General features: G+C 30.4%; 1 protein-coding gene across 5 annotated transcripts in view; it reads right to left on the bottom strand.

Annotated features, from left to right (window-relative positions):
- Positions 1 to 14040, bottom strand: part of LOC105147325 (voltage-dependent calcium channel type A subunit alpha-1-like) — a 191237-nt gene that overhangs the window by 23331 nt on the left and 153866 nt on the right. For 4 of the 5 annotated variants that reach the window (XM_087409722.1, XM_087409723.1, XM_087409719.1 and 1 more), the window contains 5 exons: positions 13359 to 13928; positions 12754 to 13099; positions 12207 to 12371; positions 6372 to 6482; positions 356 to 439 (listed from right to left, as the gene is read on the bottom strand). In XM_087409722.1, coding sequence (XP_087265848.1) covers positions 356 to 439; positions 6372 to 6482; positions 12207 to 12371; positions 12754 to 13099; positions 13359 to 13928 — 1276 coding nt within the window. Of the gene's footprint in view, positions 1 to 355; positions 440 to 2885; positions 2997 to 6371; positions 6483 to 12206; positions 12372 to 12753; positions 13100 to 13358; positions 13929 to 14040 lie in introns of all 5 variants that reach the window. The other variant, XM_087409721.1, reaches the window with a different exon arrangement.

Here is a 14040-nt window from a genome sequence, read left to right as displayed (position 1 = left end):
TAAACATTCATTATAATAATGTTTTCTTTATGTAAATTTTATGTCAATTAGTATTATATCTGTCATACATCAGATACATTAAAATGTAGCTTCTCATCTAATTTGTTTATGATATAATCATCATTCATTTGTATCAATATAAAAGATCAATTCTGATATTTGGTGCGACTTCATTAGAATGACTTTTCATCAGAGCAAGCAACTATCGTAATCACAGCCTAGCTTCGGGTTTCCTGGAAGATTCCCGAATACATGTATATATACCTGGAAGATTTCTATTACGGGTTTTAGTAGCTAAAACGCAATTAACACACTTATATTCTTTTTTTCCGCTACGTTCCGGTGCTCTACGTACCCCGAACTCGATCACGAGGGCGTCTATGATGCTGCCGATCACCGTGATAAAATCGAAGGTGTTCCAGGCATCCTTGAAGAAGTTCTGTTCGCGGAAACAATCAAAAGAATTGATTAGCAAAATGATCTTATCGTCCCCCGATTAAGTATTTATTTCTACTACCCCGAAGCTCGCTAAACAGCTCTGACACATTTTCCATCGCAACAAATGCAAATCAAAACTTTAATTATCGGTATATGAATCTGTACACGAGCAAAGTCAAGACACCATGAAAAACAAGAATAAACAAGAACTGCAAAAGAGGAAGATTCAATACGTAATTAAAGACGAATATACATAGTTAGTGGATAATATTTCCTAATTTTCAGTTCTCTAGTAACTTTTAATACAAAATTTTTAATATAGGAAATATCTAAATAAATTTTACACTTCCGTTTGTAAACGCTTATATGACTTCGAATGTAAACAAAAATATATACATAAGATATATTCAAATATAAATTTATTCAAAAATCATTTTGATATATTTTATCAAAATATTTCTTAAATATACATAATATGTATGTACATATATTTAAGAAATTTTTTGATAAAACATATCAAAATGATTTTTAGAACTATATTTATTATAGTATATAAATATATATATATATATATATATTAATATATATAATATATATATAATATAAATATAAATACATATTTTATATATATATATATATATATATATACACATACATATACACACGTTCAAGATTATTGCTTACCTTACTGTTGCTCATTCCAATTAGTCTTAACTGTAATTGCTTAGAAACTAATAAAACAACAATTTAGGAATAAAAGAAACGCGAACTGATATTTCATTGTTAAATAATTGTTGCTTTTTCCATTCTTTTATAATCTTCTTATCCCTCATTATGTCTTGACTTATATAATAATAGATATCAATAACAAGCAATTCGAACTAATCATTGATATGTTTCAACACTCTATTGAACGAACTTGGGTGTAGTTCCAGTGTTTGTGAGATTGTTTGCGTATGACTACTACTAAAAAAGAAACTACAAGTCCGACTTCAAGAAAAGTATACTATAATCTGCTTCTTTTGTGAATGTACGCTATTTTGTGTGTAAAAGTGCCTGTATACATGTGTTGTGTGCGTGTTCATGTTCGTGAGCAGTCCTATTATGGATGTAATACTTATTAAGTTGAAATTCTGTAACGTGTGCCTTTCTGAACGGTGCTTTTGAATATTGTAATGATCGTTGATCAGATCTCTTGGTCGTGGAATAAGAGAAGAAAGAAAAAATAATTACTAAATAGTTACTGTAATTATAAAAAATAATGACTTATTTTTAAAAGTAGAAAAATTTATATTGTAATACTGTTATACTTGAATTTAACAAATTAAATAATCAATAAAAATGTTTTCTATATTTTTTATTGTAAGAAATAGATTTCATTTTTAATTTTTACGCAATTACAATGAATCATATCCATCGGTGTTCAATAAATAAATAGAATTTATTTGCAACATTTCAAATCCACGAAGACGAAGACATCTGTTCACAAAAATTTTTAAGCGTTTACCCAAATCACACGCTTTGGTGATCGATGATCAGCTGAAGTGACGAGATCTCTTCTAGAGAAGTATCTACGGGAGCATGCCAGTAATAGCAAGCAAACTAGAGAGAGTGAGAGAGATAGAGACACGCGAACTTGATATATTCAATTTTTTTCTACTCTCGCCAGAAAATAGAAACCGTCGCATCGATTGCATTATGCAAATTATGCAAAATGTAAAACAACAATATTAAATTAGCTAATTTTTATAAATTTTTTCTGTAAAATTCACATCAAAGACATCATTTTTCGATTTTCATACAAGTTTCATTTTCTCAACAAAGTTTTATAAATAAAATATTATTTTTTAATAATTGTTGTATGAAAATTTTATTGAAATAATTCTTTTATAATTAATCAATGAGAGAAAAATTTTTATATCTGTTTGTCTATTTCAAGCTTAATTATTCAAATTCTTTATTGAATATTAAAGTCACTTAACAATAATTATAATAATCTGTTATATTAATTAATGTTAAAACAATCTGATATCTACTGTATATCCTGCACTATTTAAAAAAATTCAACGATAATTTTTTCAAGTATAGTCCTATTTTCTGGCAACTGCTACCTTTTGAATGCCCATTCAAAATCATGTAAGAATTTCAAATTACACATACAAGTTTACTTTAAATCTTGATAAGTCTACTTAAGAATAAACTTTGAAGGTACTTTTTATTTTCGTGATAAACAGTTTCGCGATGTCTCGATGTGTTCCCTTCTGTTCCTCTCGCCAGTTTTTGGGATCCCCTTTCTTCACGAATATCCTCCGACCGGTAACATCACACAATTAATGATGACCGGTGAATGATGTCAGTCTCGATGGAGTTACAAGTGGTAAGAATTTGCAGTGTGAGTCGAGTGAGAGTGAGATGGAATTAGAGCGATTTAAGAGGCTTGTTTATACCTTGCATCCGAAGGCGACGAGTTTAAGGATGCACTCAATGAGGAAAAGGAGAGTGACGACCAAGTTCACGATGGTCAAGAAGTCCAATAAAACTGCCGGCGCTTCGTGATACTACAAAATATACCCAACACACAGACGTAACACACAACCCAGACTTTAATATTCCTTTGTCCGCCCAGCGTATATATTTATATATATATATATATATATCCCTTCGTCCTTTTTTAATTAATTTCTGTATTCGATCGCTCCCTTCATCTATTTTTCTCGTCTGAATTGAATATTGTTACTGAATTAAAGAAGAGATTTTTTTCATTGAAGATATAAACGTTACTTAATTGAGAAATATATTTACTCATTATTGTTGTCATTCTACTGTTATTTTTTAAATTATTTTTTTATTTTTTAAGATTCCTTTCTTTAAGATTCCCATTAAAAATTTATATTTTAATTATAAATTTCAAAAATATATATAAAACTTTGTAATATGAAGAAAGAGAGAGATAAATTTTTCGATTACAACTTTAATTGCTATCTTGTAAACTGTCAAGTAGTATATTGTCTTAGTATTATGTATTATAATATATTTCACTGCATTATATATTATAAATAAAACATAAAAGCTATATATATATATGTCAAAATATCTAAATATTATAAATACACATTCCTAGTACATTATTCTGTTAAAAAATACTTTAATGCAAATATTCATTATATAATGTCATATAAAATTATTAAAATAATTAAATTTGATCTTTATTTTCTTTTTTAATAAGAAGACATCTCTTCTTCCTACCAAATTATCAAGCAAATCTAACCAATCTCTCACAGGAAGATTCTTCATCATACATAATACGTAAATCTCGATCAGTCTGTGTATGTAGAATTCCGTGTTCAATTCCATGTGTGCCGAGTGTGTGCATGTGTGAGACAGAAGATAATGCTTATTCCCACAACACAATGACATGCGTGCGGCGAATAGCAGCGAAAAGCGCTTTCACGACTTCTCGACTTTAGTTTCGTTGTGATCACCATAATTCATTGTCCTTATTCGTCATCATCATCATTGTCATCATTATCTTCATCATCATCATTATCATCATCATCATCATCATCATCATCATCATCATCATCATTGTCGTCATCATCATCGTCATTTTTATCTTTAGTTGTTATTATTGTCATCACCATTATTGTCATTCCCAACCCATAATCGCAATCATAGTAATCGTGATGTATGCATGCGAGGATCAAAAACATCAGACCGTGCAAGTGATTACATGCGGATACAGACAAAACGGACAAGACATGCAGAGGATATCAAAAGCAACGCTTTCCTTATGTACACTTTTCCTTAGCTTTCAAAATTTCCTCTTGGATTAATTTTCCACTCGGTCGGTCATTTTTATTTTGAAAACATTCCGAAAAATTAAATCGAAGAAGCGAAAGAAACAAAATACAAGAAAGAGAGAAGAATAAAAAAGATACAGAGAGAGAGAGAGAGAGAGAGAGAGAGAGAGAAAGAGAGAGAGAGAGAGAATTAAGAAGAAATAGACAGAAAAAGCAAGAAAGACAAAACTGAAAATAATCCGATGTAAGATTTATGTTCTCAATTCGTCATGTTGAAGTATATTCATGAGTGCCATATGAAGGTGTATGATGTATGTATCTTTATGTTTGTGTATTTGTAAGTGTAACTTAACTTTCTATGTTAGTGTACGTTAAATTATAAATTCTAAGAGAGCATTTATGAATACTATATTATAAGCTTGATTACACATCTATTATCAGATATAAAACATAACTGTAATGAAAATAATACGAAATATTACATTTTCACGAAGACTCACTTGAACATTTAATATTACGATCGAATATTTGTGTGTGCATGTGTGCGCGCGTGTATACGTGTAAATAATCGATAGATATCTATATTTTGCAAATATTCGATTGTAGTTTGAATTTTTTTCAGTATTTTATATAAAGTCTGTGTAATTAGCTTATTGTGATAACGGGAAATAAAAAAGAGTTAATATTATAAAAACACAAAAATTAACAGAAATAAAAAAAATGCAATACTAAATTTACAATTAATGATTTAATCCCGTTATTACTATATTCAGTGTAATTATGAATGTAGGAAACCTGAGAAGATTTTCGTCATCTTTGATTGTAGCATTTAACGTATGAGTAATAAATATATTATATTTCATATCTAAAATTGTTTTTTCTGGAAAACAAAATAAAACAACTCTGATTCAATTATATTAATTGTGTCTGATCAACTATGATCTTTATATTAAATACAAAGTTAAAGTTTCACAGTAATAGCCACAGTGAACAAAAAGTATAAAATTTACTAAATGAATAATATAGTTCAAAAGCAGATGACTTGAAAGTTGATGAAAATATTGTATTTTTTCAATTTACCAAATTTTCAAGAAAAAAATTCAAATTTGGAAGTAAAAATGAAAAAGATTGTGTTGTATTTAAATCTTGAGTCTTCCCAGATTATCCTGAAGCTTGATCACGTGTACAGAGCTGAGCATTTTGCATACTAAAGTACTTGTAGACTTCATTGATACTATCCCAAGTACAGAACAACAAGTATGAGTAATGATAAAAAAATATTTCTATCTAGATCTTGCAGCTAAATCCTTGCACAGAGGAGCACGAAAAAATACCATTCTAGTTCTATCGAGATACATATCTATATATTCATACGAAGATATATCGAGAAATGGAAACGCTACAACTACTCCGACAGCATCTAGCGCTTGTTCAGCCCTGCGCACAGAAAGTTCACTAAATAGTATATTCTATATACTTGTAGAGATATACACGCGTGAGATAGAATATATATATGGATGTCTCCGGAGTACCGAAAGTGTTCCGATCAAAAAAGTCATATTGCTACATCGGTACTCATGAAGAACCACTTCTAATTATCTTCTAACAAGCGGCACTTACCGGGCGACGCGAAAAGTAACTCTCTCGTGATATTCCTCCACATTCCATTGTTACTATTAGGTGTTGGAATTAATTCGTAGCGTTTTACAAGTGATGGGAAGTACTTTCATTAATGTATTTTTTAATGCTCATGTGAAATAAATAACATTCTTTCATTAAAAACGCTACGAATTAATTCCAACACCTAATAAAATTGTTACAGCAATTTTATCACTATGAATCATTTTAAGAATTTTTCTAATTTTTTCTTTTTTTATTGATAAATTAACGTTACGTACATAAAATATATTCAACGCCAAATTATTTCAATGTTTATTAATTATCTCGATAATATGTCAATTCTTTCGACAGCAGCGAGAGATTTCTAGATTTCTTCAGGCTTTCAATTTTGGGAAACAATCACGAGGAGCCACTTTTCACTCGACTTTGCGAGAGTCTCGAATTAAATCTCGCTTTACTTAGAATATATTGAGTTCGATGAAAGAGGGATGTTTGGCGGTATATGGAGCCTACCTTCACACCGAATGCTGCGATCTTCAATATGCACTCGACAGTGAACATCCCCGTGAAGCACATGTTCATGTACTTCAGCGTGTTCTTGTACGAATCGCTTTGCCGATGGAACTGCAATGCATACACTGACACACAGCCGGACAGACAGACATACGTACGTACGTACAAGCTTTAATCGCGTGTCTCGCTTTTTTTCTTTGCTTTCTTTCGGTATAACTTTCTTCCTTCCTCTGACCATCGTGGGTGAGGAAGAAAGAAGTGGCTCTTTCCTTTTTTTTTTTTTTTAATGAAATTCTGTGCACCGATACATGAACATTCTGTGCTGCACAATATATATTGTAAAACGGGGTAACCGCACCAGCAAGATTAACTATTGTCTTAAAAACAGAATGATGTACACTGTGAAACCGTCAAATATATTAAATAAAATTTATTTAGTAATTTCACCTGTTGATTAGAAATTTCCAACCATGGTCAATAGAATCAATAACAATTAGTGTTTAAAAACTCGAGTAATTTTATATAAAACATGATTATACATATAAAAGAAATTATATGATCTGTAATCTTTTATGCAGAATTAATCTTGCTGAAGCATTATCACTCTTCATGCCGTTTTATTCGCATAACGCTGTAGAAATTGCATCAAATACAGAATAATGTCAAATAACATCAAAGTAAAGTTTGTCGAGGTAAAAATAAAAAAATATATAATAAAATTTCAAATAAATCGCGTTCTGCTCGAGAATAATTCGCGGGTCATGTTATGTGTCAGCTTTTGGGTGTCACGAATTGGTACACAGTTTAGTCGTACATACGTACGAAGTGTAAGATAAAGTGCGAGATACATGAAAAGTTACGTATATGTAAAAACGTAGTATGATGTACGCCTATATAGAATGTAGGGAGGGAGACATTTTTTTAACGTCGTCGAAACTTATACGTGTACAAGCCTAATCGGTATGCGTGTATATTAAATGAAACGTTTGTTCTCTTACATTCCTGCGATATCAATTCGTCTTTCGACGAGTGTGGTGCATATGTTAATTATGTGTACGTGGTTAATTAGTACCGTAATCTGCACTTCGCGTTGTATATCTATTTAATTAAACTATAAGAGATATTAGGTGTGTATTAGAATAACTAATGATCGACTGATCTTCTGGAATTCTGGATCAATGGAGTGTATATGGGGAATTTTCTGATGGACTCTGTCGGACTCAATGATAAGAAAAAAGTCGTTTAATGTAACACAAGAAGTTTCAAAACTGGATTTTTTCCGTATTACATATTTTAAAAATTTGCAGCGACGAAGAAGGGTACAGTGGATTCAGATATTTTTTTTTAAATACGTTATAAAAAATTTTTTATAGCAAACCTTACATAACTTTAAGTTACATAATCTTATTCTTTAGATTTTAATCTCCAATAAAAAAAACCATTCAAATACACTAATCTTAAGCAAAGGTATATCAATTTAAAATGTACTCAAATATCAATTAAGGAAATTTCGGAGCAAATACTAAATCAGAGTTAAATATACACATATCTAAACAATACATTTTACTTATACTTGTGAGATAAAAATTAAATCTAATTGTAAGTTAAAACTAAAACATGAAACATTTAATATTGATGCAAGTGTTAAGTGAAATTTAAGCTTATCATTAAATCAATTGTAAAAAAATAAATCTTTCTGTCATTGTTTTTCATGGAATTGTGGACCGTAGGTTGAGCATATACGAATCAGTGTCTGAAGAAACTAGACGCAGAACTGATAAAGACTGAAAAAGAAGGAAAGAGAGAGAAACACAGAAAGAAATGATCGAAGAAAACGTAAAATACAATCCAACAAAGACACTTAAAATGGATTTCCGGAACGAAAAGAGTGCAGTTCAATTAACGAAAGGATCGTCAGGAATTACGAAACTTCACTTTTCGGAGTGCTTATACCTCTGCAATCTTTTTTTTCTGTATGAGGGAAAAGGAGAGAGTGAAACGTGCGAACGCGCGTCCTGTGCAGTGTATTTCTTGTCACTTGTAAAATACATTCAGCAGATGTATCTAATGTTGTTGCTATTTCGTTCAGCTGTTTGAGCAATCTGTTTTGGCGACAGCCAGCATGCGACACGCAATTTTGCACATGTGTGAGAAATGCATGTGGACACCCTATATGTATATACATATATACATATATCGTATCAACCGCCAATGTGTCGAACGAGAAGACAATTAATTATAATCCACAATAAATACAATTAATTATATTATAAAATAATGGTTAATTTGCATTAAATTATATTTCATATAGTAATAAGTAAATATATTATTAATTATTATATCTGAGAGAGATTAAAATGATTAATTTTGTGACTTCAAAGTAAAACATCATTTAGACTCGGTTGCACCAACTTTATTTTGACTTTAAGCAAGACTTAAAATTCTCTCTGTCTCTCTTTTAAAGCGAAAGAGAGATAGAAACAGAAAGAGAGTTTTAAGCCTTGCTTAAAGTCAAAATAACGTTGGTGCAATCGGGCTTTAGAGATAAAAATTCCTTTTAACTATAAACCACAAAATATTAATTATCTATTAATTATTCCAATCACAAAGGACAACATATTTCATATAAAATATTATGTACATAATTCTGTTTTTACTAATTTAATATTATTTTTTCTTTCACGAATTTTCCTTTAAAAAAATTTTGAAAATACGCAGAATATTTTCACAAGAACAAAATATTACTGTCTCCTCGCTTGTGTGCATATGTGCTGAGCGTGAACACATGATGTTTCATTTGATATGTGCTCTCAAGACCAGGTGCAGTGCGTGTGCAAGTAATCTGAACACATTCTGTGTTTTTCTCAGGCAAACAGGTCCGACCACAAATCATATAATCGGGCGTGGATTCGAATTAGCCTAATATGTGTGTGTTTCTAATTCGGTAGTTCTAATTTCAGGCTCAGGCTGTGGATCTCATTTAAGAGAGACAGAGAAACGAGGATTGATATTCATCTCGTGCGTTCAACTGTACAAGTAATAGGAATTGGAAAGCAAACGAAGAAACTCACAATAGAATACAGGATTCGGCTCAAGACTGAAAGCGTGCACGAATCCGATTAATTCTCTCTCATGAATTTACATTTGTTTTATTCTAATAATTAGTAACTCTAATAATAAATAGTAGATTAATAGAATTTGAGAGCAAATCAAATTAAAGAAAACTCTCGCAAAAAAGAAGCGTAATTTGTGATAATAATATCTAATTATTAACAGTTGGACAACTAATAAAATTCAAAGAATAATTTCTTGATTTATAGCTCGAGAGTTCAAATCTATTCAACCATTGTTATTAAATGAAATAAACAATATAAATAGAACAATATAAAAATATTTTTATAACTATTGGTAATTATTAAATAAAAAAAAAGTTTTTAGTTTCTTAACAGTTATTCAATCATTGCAAAATTTTTAAAAAGTTACAATTATTTTTGTTATTAAAAATTAATAAATATACTACTTTCTTTATATTATAAAAATTATTATAAATGACACAACTGCTATTAATAATATAATTACTTTTATTCAGCTAAAAATTTAATTACTTGATCTTAAGTATAATATATAAAAAAAACGTTAAATTAATTTACCATTTTAACTATACATTAAATTTTCAATTTAATAAGTTTTTAAAAAAATTATTATTATTACATTTTTCGAGAGAGACATTGAAAAGGAAGAATCAAATAGCTTACGAGCAGGGATCAAGAGTGCTTTTCAGAACAACACGTGGATTCTCACGTGCAGGACTTATAGACGCCAAAAAGGCGCAATCTTTTGGCACCTTAATTTTCTAAATCAGTATCAAGCCGGGACGAGTTGAGGTGCAATGCTTCACCCCGTTACCAGTTAAAACATGGTATTAGCAAGGTAAATGCATGAGCCGAACGCACGTTGTGTTGGTGTCTATACATGTTGTAGGGATTACAACTGATACACGAAAACGTGTTTCCTCTTCGCACGTTTCCGAATAAGTCTATTTCGAAGACGAGGACACAGCGGTAACCATGCAATTGAAGGATCAAACAGAAATCGATTCTGAGGTAAAAAAAAAAAACAATATAAGCATATACGGCGAAATTAAAGCAAAATAATCAAATAAAAAGAAATTTTTATTTTATTAATCTTCAAAATATTAAAAGATAAAGGAATAAATATTGCAAGTAAATAAAATCTACATTGTAAGAACTGCTGCAAATAAAAATTAAATAAAATGTAAAAATTACATAATATAAAATTTGTTAAAAAGTTATCTACTGATTCTATTTCTTTAAATGCACTGTGATTCTCATGTAATATTGAAAAATTAAAGTAATCATAATTCTTTAATAACAAACATTTTAATAACGAATAAAAAATTATTTAATATTCTGAATATTAAGAAATCATTAATTTATATTTGTAAAATTAATTCATCAAGTATTGTGAGATTTTAAGCTAATTAAATACGCGAAATAACAACGAAATAAAACTCTAAGTTCATTGCATAATAATTATTGTTAAAAGATATAATACTATATATAGTCGTTCGTCAATTATTAGAAAAAAAAATATTTTTAGAATTCTGAAAACAAAGTAAAAACGAAGCAAAACAAACATTATGCCATTCGAGAGGAAGAAATTTTGTTGAAAGAGTTTCGGGAAACAGGATAAGATGAAGTTCGACATAGCTGTGTACACGTATTGATAAAATACAAGGGTGATACAGGTATACAGAGAAACGATCAGAAAAGGTCAGCAGGCAAGAACAACAATGTCCTCGTAAGTATATAACGTGATATATAGATATGGTACAGTCTTTCGATATTACGTACTCTACTTGGACGCGACATATTCTCGTTTATGATATCGCGTATCTTCGTTATATTAACAAAAGACGAGACTGTTTGTCGATTGGTTAAAGTTGCCGATAGACCTAATGGGTCTTATGTCAAGAGAATGCGCGGATATTAAACTGGGAACGATAAGTATCGCAGGACGCAAAGATAAACGAGCGATACATCGCAATACCAGAATTAAGGCATAAATTTATTTTTAAGTAAAAAAATATGTCAAATGAATTATTTCCTTCCTAAGGATGTATTACATGAATTTTTTAACAAAATAGAAAAATTATAAAAGATATATATTTTTCTATATTGTATTTGAAAGTAATATAAAAACTTTGGCAGCGATTTAGAATCTAAATAAAAAATTATTTTAATATAAAGTAAACATGTTTTTAAAAAATTAATTAAGATAAAATGAGAAAATTTTCACTTAAACTATAAAATTATATTGCTAAATGTGTTGTAAATCAGTATTTACTTTGATATACAGAAAGTATGAATTTCCAATTTTAGTTACTTTGTAGAGATTATATCTGATATACATCCTTAAGAAAAATATTTTTCTGTGGCTAAGAAATATTTTGTTCTGATTTCAAATAAAGAAAATAAAGAACATTTTCTCTCGTCTATGCATTTTAAAAAAAGAATAATAATTTGCACTTATGCCTCTTTTGATATGGAACCATGATATGAGAAATCGAAAACAAAACTGGCTACGAAGTTAATAAAAATCCTTTTGAGTTGGTTTTATTATGCTCGAAAAAATTTTTACAAATCTTGATACGTATAAATTTTGTTTTCGATTATTTGCATAAGAAGGTTCGTATATCAAAACACTTAATTTTTTTCGTTATTCGCGTTTCCTAATCGGGGAAAAAAACTGATAATCTGATTAATGAATCTCTCTAAAGAAATTGCAATGCAAGAGAGAGATCGTGACACTTACCTTCATCATAAGCAATATCGTGTTCAATACGATGAGTATCATGATAAAATATTCAAATGGTGTAGATACAACTATCCTCCAGATTTTGTACTTAACGCTATTCCGCTCTTTTGGCATATACCTCTCGAGCGGACGAGCTTGTATTGTAAAGTCTATACATGATTTCTGAAAGATTAACACGGAATTATCAATGTCTGCATTAATGTCTGTGCTAAAAAAAATGTCATGTAGCATATATATTGTCTAAAATATGACGAAGATAACAAATTAAAATAAAGAAAAAATTAAAACATAAAGAGCCAACAAAAATTAATATACATGAAAGAATATTTATATATTTAAATTGTTTATATATAGAAACAATTATTTAATTTATGTATATAATAATTCTATATATTAATACATTTTTCATTTTAAATAAAACTAAAATTTTAATTAACGCTTAAAGAATGATTTTATATTTTTTTTAATTTATCTTTTTCATAAAGAAAACTAATGAAGCGCACGTAAAATTAATTCAAATGAAAAAATAGGCATGAGAAATTACCTGATTTTTATCGATTTCACCATCCTGCAGTTCAGCTTCTCCCTGCTCCTGGAATGTGATGATAATCAAGGCCACGAAGATGTTGACGAAGAAGAATGGAAAGACGATGAAATAGACGATGTAGAAAATGGACATTTCGATACGAAAGTTCTGGATAGGGCCCTGGTCCTCGTATGTAGCTGCCATTGAGTTTTGCAAGATCTGTGGCCAGCCTTCGCCGGTCTGGACAGCGAACAACGTTAGCATGGCCACCATCACGTTGTCGTAGTGAAAGGACTGGGATTGCCACTTCCGTGGCTTGAGCTCCGGTAGCATATTACCCTCCTCGAAAACGAAGAAATGACCACTGTCGCGAAAACAAAATTAGTCTCCATTTCTACTGACACCACTTGTAAAAATATAATTCGAGAATAAGTATGAAACAAAGAATTTTTTTTAGTTTCAGATTCATTTGCTCATTTAAAGATATATTTATTTGCTTACTTATCAAAATCAAATGTTCTTTAATTATTATTAAATGTACTAATATATTTATGTGTTCTCTCTGCTTTTGTTGATAAGTAGAAGCAAGAAGATCGAATAATATACTCAAATAGTATACTTACTTGCAATCCTCTTGCGTATATTTGCTCTCGTCGGTGCAGTGGAAGAATTTACCGTTAAACAACTGCACCGCAATTACGGCGAATATGAATTGAAATAATATATACACTATGAGAATGTTAATGACATTCTTGAGACTGTTCACCACGCAGTCGAACACCGCCTTGAGCTTCGGCACGCGCTTTATTGTCTTAAGCGGCCTGAGTACTCGCAGCACTCGTAGCGATTTGATGGTCGAAAGGTTCTGGCTGGCCGTAGAAGAGCTACCGAGTATGTCAAAGGCGATTGACACCATAGCACATATCACTACGACCGCGTCCATAATGTTCCAGAACTCGCGCAGATATGAACCCGGGTGCAGTATGATACCAAGATCGATGATTTTCAGCACCATTTCGACGGTAAAGACGCCGGTAAATGCGTAATCGAAGTAGTTGAGGATCTTGTTTCTTGGCGCATTCTCTGAAACAGGATCCTCGGCGGCCAGCGCGATACTCGACAACGATATCACCACCATTATAAAGAAGTCGAAGTATCGAAGATTCACGACCCAATGGGCACCTCTTCTTATGCTGCAAACGGATTATTCCATTATTTCGACGAAAGTAACAATCTCGTTCTTAAAATAAAAAAATAATGTATCCAATATTAAAATACATTAGAAAATATCAAAATAAATAATAG

This window comes from Acromyrmex echinatior, chromosome 9, assembly GCF_024713525.1.
Source record: "Acromyrmex echinatior isolate Ae372 chromosome 9, ASM2471352v2, whole genome shotgun sequence".
NCBI classification, from domain to species: Eukaryota; Metazoa; Arthropoda; class Insecta; order Hymenoptera; family Formicidae; genus Acromyrmex; species Acromyrmex echinatior.
The sequence above is the reverse complement of the archived record's forward strand: the minus strand, read 5'-3'. Positions and strand labels throughout refer to the sequence as shown.